The sequence below is a fragment of the Garra rufa genome, chromosome 15, assembly GCF_049309525.1.
Source record: "Garra rufa chromosome 15, GarRuf1.0, whole genome shotgun sequence".
NCBI classification, from domain to species: domain Eukaryota; kingdom Metazoa; phylum Chordata; class Actinopteri; order Cypriniformes; family Cyprinidae; genus Garra; species Garra rufa.
The window spans coordinates 29,893,153-29,917,424 of record NC_133375.1 but is presented as its reverse complement, the minus strand read 5'-3'; the positions used below and the strand labels follow the sequence as shown (position 1 = coordinate 29,917,424).

General features: G+C 34.8%; 3 protein-coding genes across 3 annotated transcripts; 1 reads left to right on the top strand and 2 right to left on the bottom strand.

Annotated features, from left to right (window-relative positions):
- Nucleotides 1–252: 252 nt before the first annotated feature.
- fpgt (fucose-1-phosphate guanylyltransferase) lies at nt 253–4,852 on the bottom strand. Its single transcript, XM_073818881.1, has 4 exons — nt 4,682–4,852; nt 4,225–4,392; nt 4,053–4,145; nt 253–3,596 (listed from the first exon to the last, which is right to left on the bottom strand). The coding sequence occupies exons 1-4, from the start codon at nt 4,752–4,754 to the stop codon at nt 2,200–2,202; spliced, it is 1,731 nt and encodes a 576-aa protein (XP_073674982.1). The 5' UTR covers nt 4,755–4,852; the 3' UTR covers nt 253–2,199.
- A 1,876-nt stretch (nt 4,853–6,728) lies between these two features.
- Nucleotides 6,729–10,723, top strand: lrriq3 (leucine-rich repeats and IQ motif containing 3). The gene is made up of 7 exons (XM_073819854.1): nt 6,729–6,995; nt 7,082–7,405; nt 7,512–7,642; nt 7,792–7,927; nt 9,730–9,807; nt 9,886–10,009; nt 10,089–10,723. The coding sequence occupies exons 1-7, from the start codon at nt 6,729–6,731 to the stop codon at nt 10,721–10,723; spliced, it is 1,695 nt and encodes a 564-aa protein (XP_073675955.1).
- Nucleotides 10,724–11,798: 1,075 nt separating this feature from the next.
- On the bottom strand, nt 11,799–24,184 carry acot11b (acyl-CoA thioesterase 11b). Its single transcript, XM_073819083.1, has 16 exons — nt 24,036–24,184; nt 21,360–21,559; nt 20,695–20,764; nt 20,548–20,608; nt 18,997–19,098; nt 18,715–18,850; nt 18,246–18,402; nt 18,011–18,130; nt 15,855–15,993; nt 15,635–15,690; nt 15,404–15,470; nt 15,232–15,315; nt 14,978–15,111; nt 13,618–13,749; nt 13,393–13,519; nt 11,799–13,141 (listed from the first exon to the last, which is right to left on the bottom strand). Exons 2-16 carry the CDS (start codon nt 21,547–21,549, stop codon nt 12,983–12,985), a joined length of 1,734 nt encoding a protein of 577 aa, XP_073675184.1. The 5' UTR covers nt 21,550–21,559; nt 24,036–24,184; the 3' UTR covers nt 11,799–12,982.
- Nucleotides 24,185–24,272: the final 88 nt, after the last annotated feature.

The window sequence follows — 24,272 nt, the reverse complement described above, 5'->3', positions numbered from 1 at the left end:
TAACAGGCAATTTAAGATATTTGTCACATGGCTATACTGGCCTACACTGTAAACATTTTAAGTTGCTATGTAAATGCATTCATTGTACATATGAGCTTCATTAAATTGTCTGTGTAAATGCTTCTTCAGCTGCTTCCATTTCTTCTGCAGTGGAAAGATGAATTTTGTTCAAACTGATTTTATTTGATTGGTAACAGCCTGATGGTGTCTTACTATATTTATTACAGTACATGTAATAATAAAATGTATGAATTTGATATGAAAGATAACACAAATATTTTATAAGATTAGAAAACAAATCCCTTTATTTAGATTTAAAAATCTTGGAAATCAATTTAATTTGGCAAATAATCACAAACATGCTGATTTAAGTAAGAACTCATATTGGAGATTGAAAATATTGCTTAAAAATAGGCTACATTACATTTACACCACCAAAAAAGGGAAGTAACTTTTTTACTCGAACAAGCGAATAACCAATTTTCTTGTCTGAAGGACAAGCACCTGACAAGGCTTAATGTCAAGCCCCGATCTAATACTCAGAGATCTAATACATAAAATTGCAATTAACTCTGACTCATTATTTTAAGGCACATGAATTAAAGTTAAATCCAGTTAAAACTCTGTGTAATTTCTATAGTACTTGAATTTTGCGTAAGTTCCAGCCTTTCAAAGTTTTTCCTTCTATACATGTATTCAGACATTTTAAGCTGTCTGCTGATCCATTTCTGATTTAGTTCAGATTGATACAGTTTATTTAAATTAAGTAGATTTTGCATCACTGTCAAATTGAATGGTTGATTTAAAACATATACCCCTGGTTTCACAGACGAGGCTTAAGCCTAGTCCTAGACTAAAATGTAAGTCTAAGCTGTTTTAACTGAAATAAACTTGCACTGACTGATCTTAAAATATATCAGTGCCTTTATTTTGCCTCAAGATGCAAACCAGTAACGTTTTTTTTTCTAAACATGTTTATAAATATTACTTAAAAGTGCTAACTGAACTATGGCCTAATCTTGGTTTAGTTGAAGCCATGTCTATAAAACTGGGCCATAACCTGTCAAAAGTTTGATAATCATTTAGATTTTTTACTTTTTTTTTTTTTTTAAAGACATCTCGTCTGCGGACCAAGGCTGCATTTATTTGAACAAAAATACAATAAAAAAGTAATTTTGTTATTTATAATGACATTTATAATTATATATAACCTATTAACTTGATTCAAAGCTGAATTTTCCAGTCTATATTAAAATCATTCTAATATGCTGATTTGCTGCTCAAGAAACATTTCTGATTATTATCAATGTTGAAAACATTTGTGGAAACGACAATACATTACCATTCAAAAGTACTACTAAAAAAATTTTTTTTTAAATAAATATTTAACAAGGACACATTTAATTGATTAGAAGTGGCCGTAAAGAAACGTATAATATTCCAAAAGATTTTATTGCAAATAAATGCTGTTCTTTTGAACTTTCTATTCACCTGTGAATCCTGAAAAATAAAATGAACCACGGTTTCCACAAAAACAGTTTTCAAATTTGATAATAATCAGAAATGTCTCTTGAGCAGCAAATCAACATATTAGCATGATTTCTGAAGGATCATTTGACACTAAGGACTGGTGTAATGATGCTGAAAATTCAGCTTTGATCACAGGAATACATTAAAATATATTCACATAATTTTTTTCAAAATCAAAACAATATTTCTCTATATTACTATTACTGCAGCCTAGGTGCAAGAGACTTGTTTCAAAAACACTAAAAACCTTTTGACTGGTAATGTCTGTGGTGATACATGGGTCATGTATAGCATTAAAAATGTTATAAATAGCATTAAAAAGGCAAAGTATTAAATAAGATTTCATGTTCCCAGAGAAACCCTGAAGAACTAGTATACTGTGCAAACAACAAGTTCCTTAGCTAACCGAACACATTATCTTGGTGACAAATTATTTTAAGTTGAATCAATTTGTTTTTACAGTGCAAAAGACAAAACGCAGTAACCTTTTGTCAAATCTGACTTATCACTAAAATCTGAACTATCTTTCTCGTGTCAAACAGTTTGATTTAACCAACTTAAATCAAACTGACATCAAATCAGTTAAAATTAAAAAAAAAAAAAAAAACTTTGATAGGCTTTGCCTATGTTGGGCTATATGTAATACAATTACTGATCATTTACACATGCTTAGACAGAATTACTTAAATTTGCCATGAGAATGTCTTCATAAAGTTCTTTCCTAAATGTTAGCATTTCCTCAAGGTTCTTGTTCTGCAGAGTTTCCTGTAAAGAGGTTAGTGTGGCAGTTTTTGGTAGAGTGACTTTGGTTCCACTATCCAGTGCATTCAGCATCCCCAGTGACATCACAAATGAATCCTTCAGATTGGAGCACACTGGGAAAATGCAGGCGTTCCACAAACTACACATTGACGTGTCTCCTGAGAACCTGACCTTCTCTGGAAACAAACCCCAGAGCCCAACACAGTCCTCCAGATTAACCTTAAACAAGCTTAACGCTTTCATATGAGCAGGACTAGATATACTTTTCTTTAGATCATCTTTAATACCAAAAACCACAGTCACAAAGCCTGTTTTTCCATCCAGGTTTACAGACAAAGAGTGCATGAAGGTGTCACTTGGCACTGTTAGATCCGTGCCAATCCAGCAGCCGCTGATGATAGATCTAGTTCCGACTTTAACTCCAGCATCCAGTCTGGAGTATTCCACGACACTGCCCTGGGATACGGTCACACTGGGATGCAGGATGCTGTGCATCACGCAAGCTCTAGTTTTCTCCGACGGCTCCAAGTGGCACACACTGAAGGCAGCAGAGAGCAGGCCGAGCTCTGCTCTGAGACTGCGGTCATCGGTGAAGTGGAACAAGTATTCCTCTGTGGTGCCGACATGATAAAACTTAGAGTTGTTCAACAGGATGACGTTGAGAGCCGTGCCTTTGAGACAATGGAAAATCTTTCTGCGAATCTCAACGAGACTGTTTTCCTTCTTTGTGACGTTGGCTGTGTTTTCCGTGTAATCCACAGTAGCTCTTCGCCCCAGGGCTTGAAGAAAGTCTCCATAAGCATCAATTTCACATGTCAGAGGGCTGATTTCACTGAATAAAGTCAGCAGGGTCATAGCTGTCCCATAATCAAAGTAATAAGTGCTGTCAGTGTAAACAAACTCCTCTCCCTCCCTCTTGCATACTGCGTTGCATTCGAACATCTTTTTAATACTTGGTTTGTGCAGAAATTGAGAGCAAGTTCTGTAATCCATGTCACAGATTCTGGGCGTCTCTGCTGGTTCTAGAACAAAAACTCCATGCGTGGTACCAATGGCGAGAGGGGAGGGATGTGCTAAGGCAGTGAAACCTGACTTATCAAACACCACGTTTTCTTGGTCGGGAACACTGTAGAGCTCTATATCATCTGCACAGGTAACCAGCATTCCTGGCTTCATGTGTGAGGGGAAATCTACATACATTGCAAGTTTTAGCTCCAACATTTGATATAAAGGGTTTCCCAGGGGCACAGCTGTGAATATTTTACCCAGGGCACTGGCATTAGGCAAACGTTGACTGAATCCTCCTGCACACAGAACAAAATCCATAAATAAGTAAGCAAATAAGTACATTTTATTAAAAGTGTACAAATTAATATACAAGATTTCTATTTCAATGTGCCCTTTCAAACTTTATATTCATCATAGCATCCTAAAAAGAAATGTAACAAGGGTTCCACATTTTTACATAATTTTAAAAAATGTTTCTAAAACACTAAATCAGCATATTAGAATGATTTCTGAAGGATCATGTGACACTGAAGGCTGAAGTAATGTACATTGCTGTCTATGCAGGGTCAGAAAGCTTTCAATCAATAAAATTTGTGTTATGAAGATGAGCGAAGGTCTTCAGGTTTGGAACGACATGAGGGTAATTAATAACAATTTGCATTTCTAGGGTGAACTATCCCTTTAAGGCTCATTAATGATCAACAAAATGCATGAATGAGGTTTGATGAATATTATATAGATTAATACAGTACCTGCATGAATAAGGATGACTTTAAATCCAGACAGTGACTTGCCATATTTATCATGTAGACGCTGCAGTGAATGTAAAGTGGATCCACCATTACCTGTGTGGTCAGATGAAGAAACAAATCTTAAAAATGTACGTGAAATACAATTTTTAAAACACATTTTAATGTATCTCACCAATCTTGCATCCTGGAGGATCTGCAAACACATGATAATTGATGCCAAGAGGCAGTTCTTTCCTCTCTAGTTTCTCAGTGATCTGAATTTCATAAGCAGACCTCTGGTCCTCATCCACTGCAGTAATGACCACAAGATCCCAGAACTCATCAGAGTGAACTTCTCTACCTGTGGATAGGAAATGAAAATGAACGTTTACTCTTGTTAAAGTTACAGAAAATTCATGAGCAGCAAACAATGTCACACAAGTTAATATTCTCAGCAAAAAGTAGTGAAAATTATTTGGACATGTACCATATGTTATGGTATTCCAATGGACTGAGGCATGTAAACACCATGATATATGAATGAGACAATCACTCAGAAGCAATCTCATATCATCACTGTATCAAAGTCAACACAAGTCAAACAACTGCATTTTAAATAGAAACGTTTAAAGATTTATCAGAAACGTTACCTCGCATTTGTTTAAATTTTTCAAGTTTCTCCTTGGTGGATTTTTGCAGGTGGATGTTTGACAGCTCTGCCATTATGACAATCAGCAGGTCTGACCGGTCCTCTTCTTCTTCTTCTATGGATTTAAGGGCAGGTTGTAAACCAACCTAAAAGGTGCATACCACCACCTACTGTGCTGGAGTGTAAAGAAGATGGAATACAAGGAAAATTTTCAATATTCTGTTTTTTAAAACAGGAACGCCATTAAAGCTGTTGTTAAAGCCCAGTTTTTGACCCTATCTTTAAAACATTACATAAAGTCAATTCTGTAATGCCAATAGCTTGCAATTCTCAAGATTAATTATTTCCTATTTATATTGCAACTAATTTGACCTTGCTTTATTTTACTTTGTATTCTATAGAAATCAGAGACTTTTCTTTTACCTTGCTTAATGTAACTGCTATGTTAATATTATCCATTTCGAATGCTTACTTAGCCATTTTATTCTGTTATTCCACATTACAGGTGTAGGTACCTGCAGAAAATGCACTAAAATTCCCAGATGTATAAAATAATCAATATTTCATCAATAGAGTGTTTTCCGTACGTGTCATCAATCGGCCATAATTTGCTGATTATTGCTGCTGAAAATGGTCATTGTCATGTTTTGAGCTGTACTGATCGGTTGGACCAGGAAAAACATTGGAGTACTATAGACTGCCGACTTGCTAACAAATCAAGCAGAAGAGTGGTTGTGGTTGGCCAAACTAAACCAGGATTTCCAGGGCAAGAATCTTGACAAATTTTGTGTTTGTTCTTATAATTTCCGCTCAGGTAGGTGGAATATTAAGCTAATATCTTAATTAATACTGCTCATACATATCTTTATTACCTAATAACTTTAGTTTGTCGAAATATTGCACACTTTCCTGCTACTAAGTCCGTCTCTGTATAATTTAGCAGCTTCCACGTGTTTTTTTCGTGGTTTAGACAGCATAAATTAGCAGAACATTGTCATCAGTAGTACATTAACCATGCAATCCATGCTGTTGTTTTAAACCAACATCTGTACTTTAAATCATTGAGGAATTTTAACCAAAGTATGTTACAGACATTTCATGAAGACTGGAAAAACCAGTTAGACGTACTGCTCTTAACTTAGTCATCATAATTTCTTCTTTTTTAGTCCCTCCCCAATTCCTCACAACACCAACCTTATTTTGAACGGCATACAAATGTCTCCCTTCAGTTTTCCCTGTTGATGCTGTTCTCTATAATGTCTTCTTTCCATACTATACTTTTTCCTTCAGATTTTGACAGGATAATATTTGCATCACTGTTGTCTTTTTAATTGCTTGTTTAGCTGTTTTAACCTATTCAAGTGCCATTTGAATGGCGAATAATTCTGCAGTATAAACTTACATTGTTACATACAAACGCTTCTCCTGTTCGCCCTGCTTTCGATCCATCCGTAAAAAAAGACATCGATAACGCTTTACAGAAACATGTGCGACAATGATTAGTTATTATTTGTCGCTCAAAACCGTTTGATTATAGAATACGCACCGTAACTTGTTTCAATACACACTTCCGGGTTCCAGTCACGTGACAAACAAACTCTGACGTTCATACTTTTTCTCGCTCTCTCTCTCCATGAAATAATTTACATTAAACTGAATCAATTACTTACAATATTCAACTTTTCGACAAAAACAAAACAAAAACAATATTCGTTTTATTTGTAATGGTGTGAGAGTGGTTTTCAAAAAAATGTTTGGAGAAGTTTCTTGTATTTCCAACCAAAGTTGTCATAGCAACTTTTATCTTGGAATCATTCGGCCAACAAAAGAATACAATTGAGAGCCAGGCACAAAACCATGGTAAGAACAAACTCAAGAGCAGACTGAGAATTTAAACAGTTTAATTTTAGCAAAACATGCAAATATATCCAATTATGTATTAGGAATAATACTATAATCATGTAATGTTTACAATAATTTACCTCAGGGTGTTTTTGTGATATAAAAAATTTAAAAATGGAAGAGAGGAACTTCACAAAGATGTAAAAATGAATTCCCTGGAAGGATACAAGGCCTATTTGGTAAACTGCTCTCAGTCTCTGATACTGGATCACAGCTACTGGGCATCAGAGGATGATAAGGACCTGAAGGACATTGTGATGGTCAGATTGAGCGGTTTGCTTTTAAAAAGTCTGGATCAGATTGGGTCTTGCAGAGCATTGCGGATTTGCATCTTGGCTGACAACTTTCTAACAAGGATTGATGCTCTGATGGAATGCACTTGCGTGGTGAAGTTAGATCTGAAAGGAAATCAGGTATTTATTTCATTCACTCTCATGAATATTTGTTTTATTCAATATTTTAAAAAGAACAAATCGCTAATAATCATCTCTCTGCTCAGATTGTTCAGCTTCCTGATGCTTCATGTTGGAGTAATTTAAAAGAACTGCAACTTCTATATCTACACGACAACAACATATCAACCTGGAACAATATCAAAGGCCTGTCCGGGTGTTTAAAACTGACTGCTTTAACTCTCTTTGACACTCCGCTTAGTTTGAAGAAGAACTATAGGCACTGCCTGGTCAACAACATATGGTCACTGAAGGCCTTGGACAACTTTGTTATCTCTGATGAGGAGATCATTCAAAACTGGGTTCTCCCCTTTCAATTCAAAGCCATGAAACAACACTTTTGTGTCAGTTTGTACCCATCTACAAAGTCGGTTAGTGCTCATTATTTATCCTGGCCTTCTTTGTTTGCTTTGTTTACTGTTATGTCTAAAAGCAAAAAAAAAAAAAATCATATTTTGATGTTTTCTTCTTCCACAGGATTCATTTGAGACAGAGATGAAAGTGGCATATAAAATAATCTCTGAGATAAACAGGATTCAAGCCTTTTATTCCCCTACACTTATTATTCAGCGCTGGCTTAGAGGTTATTTAATCAGAAGAAGTCTTGGGTAAATATGATACACTGCAATTTTTTTATATCTTGACATTTCGGCAATATTTTCATGTACAATGAAACTACTTGTAGGTACAGATATTATTTGGGATTTTTGTTCAGTGGATTGAGAAATTGGTTTTAAGAAAAATTCTACATTGTCAGGCTTTGCTGTACAAAGAAACAGATAGAGTCTGGGAAACCATTCATTTCCAACCCACCTCTGAGGACAGAAAATGACCAGGTACCATCTCAGTCTCAGGAAACCCTGGAGGAGGACACAGATGACCACTGTGAGCAAGTATGCACAATATTTGACTGCCAACGACCAGTCAAAAGTATTTGAACAGTAAGGTTTTTAATATTTTTTTAAAGTCTCTTCTGCTCACCAAGCCTGCAATTATTTGATAAAAAGTACAGAAAAAACAGTACAAATTTGAAATATTTTTACTATTTAAAATAACTATTTTCAATTTGAATATATTTTAAAATGTAATTTATTCCTGTGATTTCAAAGCTGAACTTTTAGAATCATTACTCCAGTCTCATGATCTTTCAGAAATCATTCTAATATTCTGATTTGCCACTCACAAAAACATTTGTGACTCTGGCCCACAAAACCAGTCTTAAGTCGCTGGGGTATATTTGTAGTAATAGCCAAAAATACATAGTATGGGTCAAAATTATTGATTTTTCTTTTATGCCAAAAATCATTAGGAAATTAAGTAAAGATCATGTTCCATGAAGATTTTTTGTAAAATTCCTACTGCAAACATTTCAAAATGTAATTTTTGATTAGTAATATGCATTGTCAAGAGCTCAATTTGGAGAACTTTAAAGGTGATTTTCTCAGTATTTTGATTTTTTTGCACCCTCAGATTCCAGATTTTCAAATAGTTGTATCTCGACCAAATATCGTAACAAACCATACATCAATAGAAAGCTTATTTATTGAGCTTTCATATGATGTATACATCTCAGTTTTGTAAAAATTTAACCTTATGACTGGTTTTGTGGTCCAGGGTCACATTTATTAATATTATGTTGAAAACAGCTGAGTAGAATTTTTCAGGTTTCTTTGATGAATAGAAAGTTCAGAAGAACAGCATTTATCTGAAATCTAAAAATAAAATAAAATACTGACTCCAAGCTTTTAAATGGTATAGTGAATAATGTTACAAAAGCTTTTTAGTTCAGATAAATGCTGATGTTTGAATCTTTCCATTCATTAAAGAATTATGAAAAAATGCACTCAACTGTTTTAAATTTTTTCAATTTTACATCGCAGCAGAAGTACCGACCCAGTGTTTACAAAGTGAACATACAAAGAAGATCAAACACCCTTTACCAAAAAATGGTAAAACAGCATTGTAGGACGGTTTTGAAGTTGAAGACGAAACGAGATGGGAGTTTTTCGACATACCATAACTGTATTGACCCGGATTACACAGACTACGCAATACGCATGCGCATCGCACAGACGAGCATTTGATGTTGAAAGTATATGAACTGTCAATTTGTTTCGAAAATAACCGATCGTTTCGCTAGATAAGACCATTCTTCCTTGCCTGGGATCATTTAGAGCCATTTGAAGCTGCATTTAATCTGCATTTTGGAAGTTCAAACTTGGGGGCACCATACATATATCCATTATATGGAGAGAAATCCTTAAATGTTTTCCTTAAAACAAAAACAAAAAAAAAATCTTTACGACTGAAGAAAGAAAGACATGAACATCTTGGATGACAAGTGGGTGAGTACATTATCTGTACATTTTTGTTCTGAAAGTGAACTAATCTTTTAATAATAGTAATAATAAATGTTTCTAAACAGCAAATCAGGATATTATAATGATTTCTGAAGGATGATGTGACACTGAAGACTGTAATAATGATGCCGAAAATGTAGCTTTGATCAGAGAAATAAATTACTTTTTAAAATGTATTCAAATAAAAAGCAGTTATTTTAACTTTTGGATCAAATAAATGCAGACTTGGTGAGCAGAAGATACATCTTTACAAAACATTAAAAATCCTTTGACTGGAAGGAATTAATAATATTTTCAGTGCAGTATTCTAACATGTAGTTGTTTCTCAGCCAAAGGAAAAGGAGGAGATAGATGCAGAGATTATAAGGCTTCATGTGAACCTTAATAATCTGATGCAAACTGGCTACCCAGAGGTAATGTGACAGTATAAATAAAAACACTGAACAGTGTCTAAATGTAGACTCTTTATTACTCATTCATTGATCACACAGGATTTACAGGAGGCTGCAAATTCTAAATCAGATGACAATCTACAAGACATAAAAGCACCATGCAACACCCCCCAATGCAGTCCAAGACTAAAATCTGAAGTCCAACTAAACACTTGTGACCAAGGTACAACAGAAGGTTTACCTTAGTTAGCTCTCTTAACGAGTGATTTAAATCACTGAACGGTTTTGTTTTGTTTGTTTAGATTTCATTGTGACTGTTGATCCCTGTAATGAAGACATTGAACAAGGAACCTTTCGTGTTTTGGGACTAAAGGCTTCGGTCCACCAGAGTGAGCCACTGAGTGGCATGCCATGGTCTCATAAAGCTGCAGGACAGGACGTCCGTGAGGCCACCAGCCATTTTCCCACTCAAAGACCTCGTCTACAGCCGCACTCACCTGCCATTACTTCAGGAAAGCATCTGATTGGTCACTGCCATGATGGCATCAGCCTCACCCCCTTCAAAGTTATTGAAAAAGCCCATCTAGCATTTGAGAAAGCCAGAATGCAGAGAGACCTTGCAGAGAAGGTAACCGAGCTTCACATTGACCGTGAAGTAGCCAAGGGTCGCCGAGACATCTTTAAAGAGGCCCGCAGGACAGAAGTGCATCTGCGCAAAGAGCGGGAAAGGATGGATATGGAAAAAACTCTTAGTCTGCAGAGAGCCAAGAAGGAGCAGGATATCCATCATGCGCGTCAGAAACATGCCCAGTTTTTGGAGGAGAAGAGGATGAGGATTCAGGAGCAAGAGATGGTTTGCAGTTTCAGCCAACAGCATAACTCTCTAGCGAACGCCGTGCTCAGATACAGCACTTGGAAACGTGGTAACAAGCAATAAATGCATGATTGTTTTTGATTAAACTCTCAGTTTATCATGAGATTTACAAATGGGTTAGTTAGAACCCTTTGTGTACAGCTTCAAAAGCAGATTTCCTGCGCTATGGTATAGAATAGTATATTATAGTTCTTACTATACTAAGAAGATGTCTGTAAAGAATATATTATAGACAGTACAATCTGCTCCTCTTTTCAAAATCCAAAATATTACATAACAGGTATCCAAAAATACTCTCCTAAAATACAACCACCCCCATACTTTAGGTGTAAGTCAAGAGGAACTTGTATTAAACCATTAACTTTACATAACAAATAATTCCACATTAACTGGGCCATTATTACACTCTTTAAATAAGCATTTAAAGGGATAGTTCACCCAAAAAAATTAAAATTCTGTCATTAATTACTCACCCTTATGTTGTTTCAAACCCGTTAAGACTTTTGTTCATCTTCAGAACACAAATTAAGATATTTTTGACGAAATCCAAGCTTTCTGACCCTGCATAGACAGCAATGCGACTGACATGTTGAAAGCCCAGAAAGGTAGTAAAATAGTTAAAATAGAAGAAATTATTGAATAAAGTCATTATTTTTGTATTTTTGTATTCTTGTAGCTTTATAACATTACGGTTAAACCACTGATGTCATAAGGGCTATTTTAACAATGTCCTTACTACCTTTCTTTGCCTTGAACATGGTAGTTGCGTTGCTGTCTATGGATGGTCAGGAAGCTCTCAGATTTAATCAAAAACATCTTAATCTGTGTCTTGAAGATGAACGAAAATCCTACTGGTTTGGAATGACATGAGGGTGAGAAATCAATGACAAAATTTTTGGGTGAACTATCCCTTTAAGAAAGATTAACTGAATTGCATCTTTTAACAGTAGAAGAGCTTCAAATCATTGCGATGCAAATAAGATATTATTTTTGCTATATTTCTCAACAATCATAGTATAACAGGAGGACCTTTAAATAAACTTTAAAGGCAAAGGCCAGTTGAGATGATGAATAAAGATGAGCTGCACTAAATTGCTAAATGGAACAGTATAAATGAAAAAATAAATATATCAAAAAGCATTATGCAATGTCTTTATTCAGATTTTATGAATTCAATACAGTCCTGTCCAAAGTCTTGGCTTTACATAAAAAGGTAGACTAACATCCATCACTAACTAGACTGAAAATCTATACAAACGTGATTGTGCATGTCCCAGGAAGTACCACATATCGACCTTGCCACCTATTTGAAGTTTATTAGTTTTATTTTGAGTACTTTGCGTCATTGAGAATGACAACAGTGCAATATACTAGCTTAGTCTTCTGGCACCTACTGAGAGTTTTACATTATTGCACATGAACCTAAATTCTAGCTTATAGCCTAAAAGGTGAAATGTCTTTTTAAATAATAATATTAATAGTCAACACTACAAAATAATTCTCAATATATTTATATTTTATATATGGTGTTTTAACAAAAAAAAAAAGAAAAAAATCCCCTGACAACAATGCTAATGCTTTTTTCTAAATTCAAAAGTACAAAACTGTCACTGGGCCGATACCCTTTAAAAATGTACTTTTAAAGTACTAATATGTACCATTTAGAGTTAAATAGAGTACAAAGATGTACCTTTTAGCTTTTGTATGTTAAGGTACCATCCCAGTCACAGCTGTATGCCTTTATTTTCCGAGAATGTATAGAAAATAAGAGCTTTGCGTACCTAAAGTTCACAATCTTTTATACTAAACTCAAATGTGAATGTCTGTGTCAACCCTATATGTGACCCTGGACCACAAAACCAGTCATAAGGGTTTATTTTTGACATCTGAAAGCTGAATAAATAAGCTTTTTATTGATGTATGGTAGGTTAGGATATAACAATATTTGAAAATCTGGAACCTGAGGGTGCAAAAAAATCTAAATATTGAGAAAATCGCCTTTAAAGTTGTGCAAATGAAATTCTTTGCAATGCATATTACTAATCAAAAATTACATTTTGATATATTTACGATAGGAAATTTACTAAATATCTTAATGGAACATTACCTTTACTTAATATACTATTTTTGGCATAAAAGAAAAATCAATAATTTTGACCCATACAACGTATTGTTGGCTATTGCTACAAATATGCTACTTATGACTGGTTTTGTGGTCCAGGGTCACATATATCTTGGCTATAACCAAATATAGGTATAGTCTGAACATTTTAAGAAACCAAATCAATTTCTGAAGAGCACAGGATGTCGAATTCAGCTTTCTCACAGGCTGGAGGTGGGCAGGGAAGCCAGGCTGTCTTTATTCTCCTCCAGGAAAGCGCTACATGAGGCAAAGGTGCAGTAGAAGCTGGAGGAAAGCCCAGCGATGTCAGTGGAGATATAGGGCAGCACGCCAGGAGTGGCCTGGTTGTAGTAAGAAATCTGAGAGAAATGCATACATAAGCATGTAAGCCAAACGCACTTAACCTTTAGTACTTTAACACCTACGTGGGAGAACCAGGGACCACTCTAAACAGTTTCTGAGCATGAGTTATAAACAGTGTAATTGGCTAATGTACATGCACATTATTTTACTTAAAGAGACTGCTACGTTTAAAGCCGTGTTAATTCTTGAACTTGGACTCGTTTGCTCATTCAGTAAGTGTCCATTAGGGATTCTGCATATGTATTACCTTAGTAACGGAGTTTTCCTCTTCCCAGATACTGAACCCAGCACAGAGCACCTCTCCTCTGTTGTAGTCTTCAGTGGGAGGGTATGCCGGCAGAGTTACAGAACGCAAGGCAATCAAATAAGGGTCTCTGAAAGTGACAAAGATGTAATAAATTATGATTAATTTTGTCCTTTGCAAAGGCACAAGGCACAATATAGAGATTCTGTTTGAGTTTAAGAGGTTTACCCAGAATCACAAGGGCGCCTCCTAGAGGCCAGGAGGATGAAGTCTTGTACTTTGCCCCCTTTAGACACAGAGGGGGTGACAACACGGTAGATGGTGTCGTCTTCATTTGAGTCAGTTATCACTTCACACTCTCTGTGTTAAGGCATATTTATTATGGTCAATTATAATATCATGATGTGTTCTACATGAAATCAAGTGCTTTGAAATTGTCACTGATAATTTTGTTTTATCTGCCAACTATTGTAGCAAACAAACACGACTTTCATAGATTTTAATGGATTTTTTTAAATTGAAAAATATCTGTTAAAAGTTATAGAATTTTTAAAATGTTTTTGAAATAGTTTTATATGTTCACCAAGGCTGCATTTATTTGATCAAATATACAGTAAAACAGCAATAGTGTGACATATTACAACTATAAATGTTTTCTTTTTTTTAATGTAATATATTGTTGTGACGGCAAAACATTATAATAAAGTGATTAGGTGCTTAAGAAACATAAGAACCTTTTCTAATTGTTATTAATGTTGAAAACGGTTGTGCTACTTTTTTTATATACTTTTGTGGAAATTGATATATAAAGCACAGTATTTCTTTTAAATAGAAATTATTTAAAGAAATAAAAAACGACGGACTCCAACATTTATATTTTAATTGAAAAAATGGCTGATCGTTTTTTCAGGATTCTTTGATGAATAAGAATTTAAGGAGAACAGCATTTATGAAAAATAGAAATCTTTTCTAACAATACAAATCTTTACTATCACTTTTTATCAATTTAACACATCCTTGAATAAAGTATTAATTTCTTTCAAAGAAATGTACTGACCCCAAACATGAATGGTAGTTCTTTTTAATGTTTTATTCATCAATCCTGAAAAAAGTATCACAGGTTCCAAGAAAAAAATGAAAAATTAAGCAGCAACTTTCCAACATTGATAAAAAAAATATCTGAATATTAGAATGATTCCTGAAGAATCATGTGACACTGAAGTCTGAAGTAATGATGCTGAAAATTCAGCTTTGCATCACAAGAATAAACCTTATTTTAAAGTATATTCAAACAGAAAAACACTATTTTAAATTGCAATATTATTTCACAATATTACTGTTTTTTCTTTATTTTTAATCAAATAAAAGCAGCCTTGATGAACAGAAAATTCTTCTTTAAAAAAACATTAAACATCTTACTGATCCCAAACTTTTGAATGGCAGTGTATATAGAATATACAAGAAATAATACAGTGAGATGTAATAATCGCAAATAACTCAAATGTTATATTAGTGAACATTCTTTTAAGATTCCTTGTGTTGATCAAATTTACTTTCTTGTTCTGTAAATTGCATTAAAATGCATTACTGGTAGTGGTGGTCCCATGTCTTCCTTCGTCTTAGATCAGAGAGTAACAGAAACACCTGCTCGGCCGCCACAGCCACATGAGTCTCCACCTTAAAGCACAACATCTGGTTCTCCTCCAGTGTGTATAAACTCACCTGGGCACAATGTTTCAGCTCATAAATTTCTCTCAAACTTCTACAACATTTTTGACTGCTCAAGTCACCCATGTAATCTCAAAAGGACACAATGGAGACTTTTAAATTAAACTTATCCACCTTGTTTTTCTCTGAGGTTAAAACCCAGTTAGTCCGGGCAGCCAACATCTTCAGTGCCGAAACATTATTGTAACTGAGGTACATCTGCCAAGACATGGAATAGTCACATGAGCCAACAGAGCATTTTAAGCAAATCCAAGCGATTCATAGCTACTAGAATAGGTTAATATACCTGGTTACTTGGGTCCCAGGGAACCGAGAGAGGAACCTCACTTTGTTTGCAGGATATTATGTACTTCCTGTAAGAGGAGAGCATACTCATGTGATCTAGTGTCCCATGCTGGTCTGCTGTGCAGAATTTTTTATAGCTGTAAAGTTAACTTTGAATATGACATACAGCCAGAGTTTATAAATAGGCATATGATATAAGAATATGACATAACCTGTTATAATACACTTGTACCTGTCAAGGCGGATTTTCTTTCTGGCTATGGCTTCCTGAAAGCGTCTTTTACCATCCTAAAAAGACAGGATGACAAGTTTATGATATGTTATTGAAGCAATAAGATACAGTGTAAAGCAAGCTTTTCAGTTCCAGCATTCATTTTGTTTCACCCTCTTGAACCTCAACAAGTTAAACTCTTCCACCATGTGAGGGATTCCAGGAATGTTACAGCCCTCACCACAGGTTCAGGCCGTATCCTTGGCAACGTGCATGGCTTCCTGTCATTGTCCAAGACCTCAAAGGTCATGAAGGCGGTGTTGATGTGTCGCAGAGGCTCTCCACCCTGATAGGCCTCCGCACACACTCCCACCTCCATACTGGAATAGACACAAAATAACAGTTGTTCGGGGATAAATCAGGCTTACTCGAGTTCATGGATGTAAGTGATACTAAAACATAGCTTAACCATGAAACCATGAAATAAATATAATAAATAAATGATAAATATATACAGTGCCTTACTAAAGTATTCATACCCGTTCATTTTTTTCACATTTAATGTTGCTGCCTAATGTAAAACTGCTTTAAATTACTTTTTTCCCCACATCAATCTACACTCCATGCACCATAATGACAAAGCACAAAACAGAATCGTCACAATCCGTAAATGTATTAAAAAAAAAAAAAAAACTGTAATAAGTACATAGCATAAGTATTCATACCCTTAATTCAGTACCTAGCTGAAGCACCTACACATCCTCAAGTCTTTTTTTGGTATGATGCAACAAGTTTTGCACATCAGCATTTGGCAATTATCTGCCATTCTTCTCACCTCTTCACCACTCAAGCTATGTCAGGTTGGATGGGGGCAGACGCACATTTTAAGATTTCTCGAGAAATATTTGATTGGGTTCAAGCCTAGGCTCTGGGCCACTCAAGGACAGAGTTATCTATAAGCCAATCTTTGCTGTGTGCTTAGGGTCACTGTCTTGTTGGAACCTTCTGCCAAGTCTGAGGTTCTGAATATTTATTGAATAAATTAATATTTTAGTGCATTTAGCTTTATTTTTGCCCTGATGAGTCCTTCAGTCCCTGCCACTGAAAAACAGCCCCACAGCATGAGGTTGCTACCAGCACACTTTACTGTTGGGATGCTACTATGCAGGTGATGTGCACTTCCTGGTTAACTTCAAACAAGGTGGTTGGAATTGAGCTTCATCAGACCACAGAATCTTGTTTCTCACAGTCTTTTTTTTTTTTTTGCAATTTACAAGTGTGTTTTCATGTGTCTTCACTGAGGAGAGTATTGAGTTTGGCCACACTGCCATAAAGCCCAGATCGGTGGAGTGTTGCAGTGATGTTTTTATAGGTTTCTCCTATCTCCACATATGATCATGGAGCTCAACTAGAGTGACTATCAGGTTAGATTTTTTATTAAGACATGTGCCTTTCCACATCATACCAGTTCCATTGAATTTGCCACAGGTAAACTAGTAACATCTACAAGCAATATGAATGCTCCTGGGGCTGGGATAAATTTTTAACTGTTCCAGACAAGGGTATGAATACTTATGCAATTGAATCATTTAAGTTTTTTTATTTTTAATAAATTTGCAAAGATGTTAAAAAATGTTCTTGCTTTGCAATTATGGTGTACATAAAACGTAAAAAAAGGGGGTATGAATACTTTCGCAAGACACTTTCACAATACTTTTTTAAATTTGTGTATTCATGTGATGTCATTTTCAGCCATTACTTCAGTCTTTAGTGTCAGAATTGATGCTAAATTGGTGCTTAAGAAACAGTTAAAAAAGGTAATTGCGACTTTTTATCTCGCAATTCTGGTATTTTTTCTCAGAATTGCATCATATAACCTCGCAATTCTGACTTTTTTTCTCAGAACTGTGAGTTATAAATGCACAATTGCAAGAAATAAAGTTAGAATTGCGAACTTTTTTCTTGCAATTGCGACTTTGTATCTTGCAATTCTTACTCTTTTTCAGAATTGTGAAATATAAACTTGCAATTGCGGGTTATTAAGGCAAGCTCTGAGGAGAAAAAAAGACTGATATGTTCACAGAATTGCGAGTTTATATCTCAGAATTCTGACTTTATTACTCACAATTGCGAGTTTCTATCATGCAATTCTGACTTTATAACTCAGAATTGTGAGTTTACATTCTGAGAAAGTCAGAATTGTGAGATAACAAATTGTAATAACCTTTTAAAAAAAAATTATCCGGTGGTGAAAACAGGCTTCCATAAACACTAAATTTTTTCCCCACAATTCTTTTGAAGAAAGTTACAAAAAACTTTTTTTTCTAACAATGTAAAAGTCTTTACTGTCATTGATCAATGAAAAGAAAAAACAGATTTTTCTTGATATAGACATACCTTTCCTTGAAAGCATTGTTTACAATTGCCTTCAACACTAGTCGGTCTCCAATGTGGGATGGCCCACGAAAGTGGAACATGTCTATACTCCGTAGAGTCGGGTGAGCATTACACAAACGACTAGAAGAAAAAAACATATTGAGTATAATGCACCGAAACACCAATGATTTCCTTATGTATTGAAATATCTTTTTTTATAATTAGATTTGACTGTAGTAAAATAGTGACTGTACACCTGGCAGAGATGGTGGCTACATTCTCCATCCAGGCCATGATTTGTCCACCAAACGTGCTGACCTGGTGATTGGCATGAGGCGGGAGCACCAGCTCGACGCTTTCTACCCGAGTCCTCTCCGCAGGCACGGCATCCTGGTAATCTAAACGCTCACTCACTGACAAACACATAGAGCACCACTTATCAGAGCTACTGCATCTTACAGTCTATTTATTCTACACACTTCAAACCACGTGACCCTTTGTAAGCGAACGGTGAAGGTTTACAGCACATATATATACGCTTAAACGAGTGTTGGCGGCATGTTTACGAAGAGACACGAAAACAAACCAAATGACACCTTTAATCAGAACTCAACTTCTGATTCATGACTCATTTCCTGTGGCAAGTGTTCCTGAGACCTCTCTTCAAAGTCTTGGAAGTAAACAAACACACCTGGAGAAAGTGAGTGAGCAGTGTCTCTGCTCACCTGTCTGAGAGGAGCAGCTGCTGAGAAGATCGGTAATTATCTCTGCATGGATCAGTCTCATCCTCCTGCGCTCGGCTGCGAGGCTGTACTCCATCTGCTCTGCCTGCGTGCGTGGAATCACCTGCTTCAGCTGTACCTGTGCAAACCCAAACGCTACGCTGATGAATCACAACTCTAACAAGACATGGACCAAATTCAAGATGTTTTTCACAGATCTGATTCAAGGGTGTGAAAACTTGTGCCTGAGATTGTTCTGATTTAGTTTGACGTGATGTTTCTTACCTTTCCGGTTTCAGTACGACGGGCAACAAAGGTGGCAAAAGCGTGACAGACCTTCCACTGTCTGTCACTGAAGAGATCTTCACAGCTCACCAAAATACCAACCTGAGACAAAGACCTAAATCATCACTCGTACTTTATTTAGAAAACGCTTTTATTCAAAGCAGCTTACAAATTAAGAACATTGCAAACAATTTTATTATAAGGGTCAACAATATTTTTATAGATTTATAGTAGTTTCCACCTACCAAAAATGCTCAAATTGTAATATTTGTTTTTCAGTAAACACTTTCTTATACTATCACACATATTTTTATATATGAAATGTAGCTCAATATAGAGAAATCAATTAATTTAGTGATTTAATATCGTAATTAGACCTACATGTAAAAATGTAGTGTCGTTTTTGCCTTTATTACTATATATTTTTATATTTATCAATGTATAGCCATACATTATCCATGTACGCTACAAGTCAACAGTTTTTGGACAGTAAGATTTGTAATGTTTTTTTTTTTAAAGTCTCGTCTGCTCACCAAGCCTGCATTTATTTGATCCAAAGTACATCAAAAACAGTACAATTTTAAAATATTTTTACTATTTAAAATAACTGTTTTCTATTTGAATATATTTGATTGTGATTTTTAAAGCTGAATTTTTGCATCATTACTCCAGATGCTTCAGAAATCATTCTAATATTCTTATTTGTTGCTCAAAAAACATTTATTATTATTATTATTATTATTATGTTGAAAACATCTGAGTAGATTTTTTTCAGGTTTCTTTGATGAATTAAAATTTCAGAGGAACAGCATTTATCTGAAATAGAAATCTTCTGTAACATTACAAATGTATTTATTATCACTTTTGATCAATTTACAGCATCCTTGCTAAATAAAAGTATAAATTCCTATCATTTCTTTCCCTCAAAAAACAAAAAAACAAAAAAAACAAAACAATACTAACTCCAAGCTTTTCAATGGTATAGTTTATAGTGTTACAAAATGTTTTTATTTCAGATAAATGCTGATTTTTGGATCTTTTTATTAATTAATGAATCCTGAAAAAATGTACTCAACTTTTTAAAATACTGATAATAATAATAATTTAAAAAAAATTCTTGAACAGAAAATCAGCATATTAGAATGATTTCTGAAGGATCATGTGACACTGAAAACTAGAGTAATGATGCTAAACATTTAGCTTTCATCACAGCAATAAATTACATTTTAAAATATTTTCAAATAGAAAGCAGAAGAGCAGAAGAGATTTCTTTAAAAAAAAATTTAAATCTTACTGTTCAAAAACTTTTGACTGGTAGTGTATCGCAGTACATTGAAAATATAAGCACTAGTTTACCATATATGGACCTATTATTGTTATTATTTTATCACATAATATTTTCAAGTATATTACCATATAGATTTCATGCAAGTGAAATGGGAAAATTCTGCATGTTAATAATATCAATAGATGTTTGATTTCACAGAATAAAATCATTTGTGCTCACTAGTTGATGTATTTTGTTAAATAGTAGTAGATGTTGCCACAAACCTCCATGCTGGATGTGAAGGCTCTGTTGACTTTGGCTGTAATGTTTACAACCTGTCCGACCCTGAAGAAACAGCAACACATTTTTTTATAACGAACAAAAACTTTTTGTTTCAATTTAAAATAACTAGTTCCTGTAAACATTGTTACCCTATGGTGGTTTCAAAGTGAATGTCATCCACTGAGGCTGTGATGCAAGAGCAGCCAGCATGTCTCTCAGCTAGAAACAAGAGAGCAAATATTGATGATTAATAAATGTTTACACCCATAGCAAGCATTTCAGCAGGTTCGTCTGAAAAGCAAACACGTAAGTATGTAATCCTGAATGACTACAGAATGAAGTGAAAAACAACGGGGCCTACACAGCTTATTTTGAGCAACATTAAAGCAAGCAAAGTAAAGCTGTTACCAACCACCATCTGTGCTCTTCACAGTGCTACAAAGGTTTAGCCACATTCTCAGCTGAAATGCTTTTGCCTTTTATCAGTTAAACACGATTAAAAATCATTCCAACTGCTAATAAACTTTCTCGCCAGCCTGTTACTCTGTTTATTCACAGTAAGAGGATAGAAATCACAGTCCAAACTGCACAGACTCCTCCATCTGCGATGTCTAATGACACTTAGTACAAGCATATGGTGTGGAGGTGTTTACGTGAATGTTGAAGATGACGACAATTTTGAGGGAAATCAAATCACCTTAAAAGGCTATTCTATAGTTTTAACTTAACTCGAAATAGTTTTACTAGATCACTTGAGAAAACAATTTAAGTAAAAAAAATGTATGAATAAATGTTTGTTCCATTCAAAACAGACCAGACAAGCAGGCTGTGGAGTCCATCCACTTGAGCAGCTGCCCAGCGCTGAGTTCTCCACAGTAGTTTGCATGGCAGGGGAGGACTATCTGGCTCATCTTTACTTCAGTTGGGTTCCTGTACATCTCCCCATTCTCCAGAATAAACATGGGCAATTCCAGTGGCATAGGATCCGTGGGCTCATTCGCCATGACTAGGGCTCTGTTGGAACAACATACCTACAGTTGAAGTCAAAACACCTTGCAGAATCTGCAAAATGTTAATTATTTCAGTTAAACTGCCCGCTGTTTTTCTGAAAGAATCCCACAAATTCTTTGTTTTTTTCAGCATTTCAGTGTATTTAAACCCTTTCCATCAATGACTGTATGATTTTTAGATCCATCTTTTCACACTGACGACAACTGAGGAACTCATATGCAACTATTACAGAAGGTTCAAACACTCACTTATGCTTCAAAAGGAAACTGGGGGGTGAAAACTTTTTGAATTTGAAGATCAGGCTAAATTTAATTTATTTTGTCTTCTGGGAAACATGTAAGTATCTTCTGTAGCTTCTAAAAGGCAGCACTAAATGAAAAATAAATGATATTTAGGCAAAATAAGAAAAATGTACACATAATTATTCTGTTCAAAAGTTTACACCCTGGCTCTTAATACATTGTTTTTCCTTCTGAATCATCAGTGAACCTTCTGATATAGTTGCATTTGAGTCCCTCAGTTGTCCTCAGTGTGAAAAGATGGATCTCAAAATCATAGTCATTGTTGGAAAGGGTTAGAATACACAAAATTGCTAAAAAACATATAATTTTTGGGACCTAAAATATATATTTTTTTAGAACAGCGGGCAGTTTAACTGTTCAGGACAAACAAGGGACTCATGAACAACTATCACTAAGCAAAAAAAAAAAAAAAAACACAACTGTGGATCAATCAGGTAACAACACAGTATTAAAAATCAAACGTATGAAAACTTTTGAACAGGGTCATTTTTACAAATTCAACTATTATTTTCTCTTGTGGACTATATGTAAATGCCTTTTATGTAAAAAATATCTTATTCAGGTCAGTAATAAATAAAAAATTTAACATGCATTTTGTATGATCCCTCTTATTTTGGCAAAATAATTAACATTTTGCAGATTCTGCAAGGTGTATGTAAACTTTTGACCTCAACTGTATATATTAAAATGTTTATTTGTGCGCAGTGCATATTTAGCATTGATAAGAGCATTAGGCTAGAATATCACTGTCTTGAAAGATATCAGGAAACTTTAGCTTTTAGGTCATATCCTATTTTATGAAGTGGGCTTGTATAAAAGTGTGTGTGGATATCAAGACAGGTAATTGTTGTCATCTTCAAAGGACTCATGGTTGGGTCATCACGCATGGTCATGTTTGTTTTTAAACCTTTCATGTTATCCTATGTGCCACACTTTTTCCCCATTAGAACAGATGCGGCCATTTGTAAATTGTATGGGTCAGGCTTCCGGTTTCATCCACGCACCTATTTTTAGCTGTACAAAACAGCTCGCTGCTTGATATTGCAAATTTATGTGTCTTACCATGTTATTTTAATGCATTATCTTAATTATGAACACACCGGTTTGTAGTGCAAACAGTTTTACTGTTTACTGCATCTTGTTATTCTTCTCGTTATTTGCCTATAACGGATAATGAACTGGAAATCTCGCCCATAGGCTTACTTTCGCGTTGAAGAAAAAGGTGGACACAGTGACTAAATAAAGCCATTATTTATTTTCATAAGCCACAGATCTTGAGTCAGTTCAAAAAGGATTAGTCATAATAATTTCAAAATTAAGTCTACTTGCTCTTACAACAGGTTTATAATCTAAGAAAATTCCTTTTAGAATTACTTTGCTGCAGAGCATATAAAAATAGATTGTACCATATAAATAAAAAATATAATGTAAATGAAATCAAACTAAATCATAAGAGATCATTTAAAACATCAAAAATACTTATTGAATCACCCAAGCTGTGTGAATTACAATGATTTCCGGTTTATATTCTAGGTACCAGCTTATATCATGACAAAGCCTTTTTTGTCTGTAGAAAATGACGTGCCATAACGGTTAATACGCTTAACTCGTTTCTGTTTGTTATTAGTCAAATAGCTCAGTTATTAAGTGACATGTAACTACATAACATATTACATTTACAGCTCATATTTTATTATTTTATTTCAGGTGGAATTTAAAATTAAAAGCATAAAATCTTAACTAGTAACATAATCAATGTAACATTCCTTTTCAATTCTAATACAAGAACCTGTCATGTGTCAGACAAAGTGAGTCATGACCTCCAAAAAAAAAAAAAATCTGGAATGCAAGTAATGTAACCTGCTGTTGACTGATATCATCCTACTCATTCATAAGTGTATAGTTTTTATTGTTATGAGTTGCAGTGCAGACAAGTTAGGAAAGACTACGTAAAGTTATTAAAGTCTTAATATATAAAATATTCTAATAAAAGAAAAAAAGACAAAAGATAGTAAGCTACGATAATATGTTACAAGAACATTGGTTGCATGCATTATGCAAAACGGATTATTATGTATTTCTAAAGTTTGCACAGGTTATCTGACATTCCAAGCGTCAAATGGGTCTGAACTAAAATTCTACTTAGTTAATGAAAAAAAAGTAATGAGCAAACTTACATGAATAGATGTCAAACCGCTTTCATTTGCACAAGGAAAGAAACAATGTTTACGTGTACGTGATGTCTGAATCTTTGCGAGAGATATATGCAAATAAATAAACAAACATTTCTATTTCCAGTCAAACAAAGCGTCCACTGTGCGCTCGACTGTTGCCATAAGCCGTATGAAGTATGAAGTTACAGTGCCGCCCAGAAACTTTTTTAAGGTAGACTGATTCCATTACATAAGATCCAC

What these genes read in the sequence shown, in the direction of transcription:
- fpgt (XM_073818881.1), bottom strand. Translation starts at nt 4,754, where the DNA reads ATGGCAGAGCTGTCAAACATCCACCTGCAAAAATCCACCAAGGAGAAA. An exon ending in AAAATTTAAACAAATGCGAG is followed by an intron (nt 4,393 to 4,681) that starts GTAACGTTTCTG and finishes TCCTATCCACAG; the next exon opens with GTAGAGAAGTTCACTCTGAT. An exon ending in TCCTCCAGGATGCAAGATTG is followed by an intron (nt 4,146 to 4,224) that starts GTGAGATACATT and finishes CTGACCACACAG; the next exon opens with GTAATGGTGGATCCACTTTA.
- lrriq3 (XM_073819854.1), top strand. Translation starts at nt 6,729, where the DNA reads ATGAATTCCCTGGAAGGATACAAGGCCTATTTGGTAAACTGCTCTCAG. An exon ending in TGTACCCATCTACAAAGTCG is followed by an intron (nt 7,406 to 7,511) that starts GTTAGTGCTCAT and finishes CTTCTTCCACAG; the next exon opens with GATTCATTTGAGACAGAGAT. An exon ending in TTAATCAGAAGAAGTCTTGG is followed by an intron (nt 7,643 to 7,791) that starts GTAAATATGATA and finishes CTACATTGTCAG; the next exon opens with GCTTTGCTGTACAAAGAAAC.
- acot11b (XM_073819083.1), bottom strand. Translation starts at nt 21,549, where the DNA reads ATGGCGAATGAGCCCACGGATCCTATGCCACTGGAATTGCCCATGTTT. An exon ending in CTCCACAGCCTGCTTGTCTG is followed by an intron (nt 20,765 to 21,359) that starts GTCTGTTTTGAA and finishes TCTTGTTTCTAG; the next exon opens with CTGAGAGACATGCTGGCTGC. An exon ending in AACAATGCTTTCAAGGAAAG is followed by an intron (nt 15,994 to 18,010) that starts GTATGTCTATAT and finishes TGTCTATTCCAG; the next exon opens with TATGGAGGTGGGAGTGTGTG.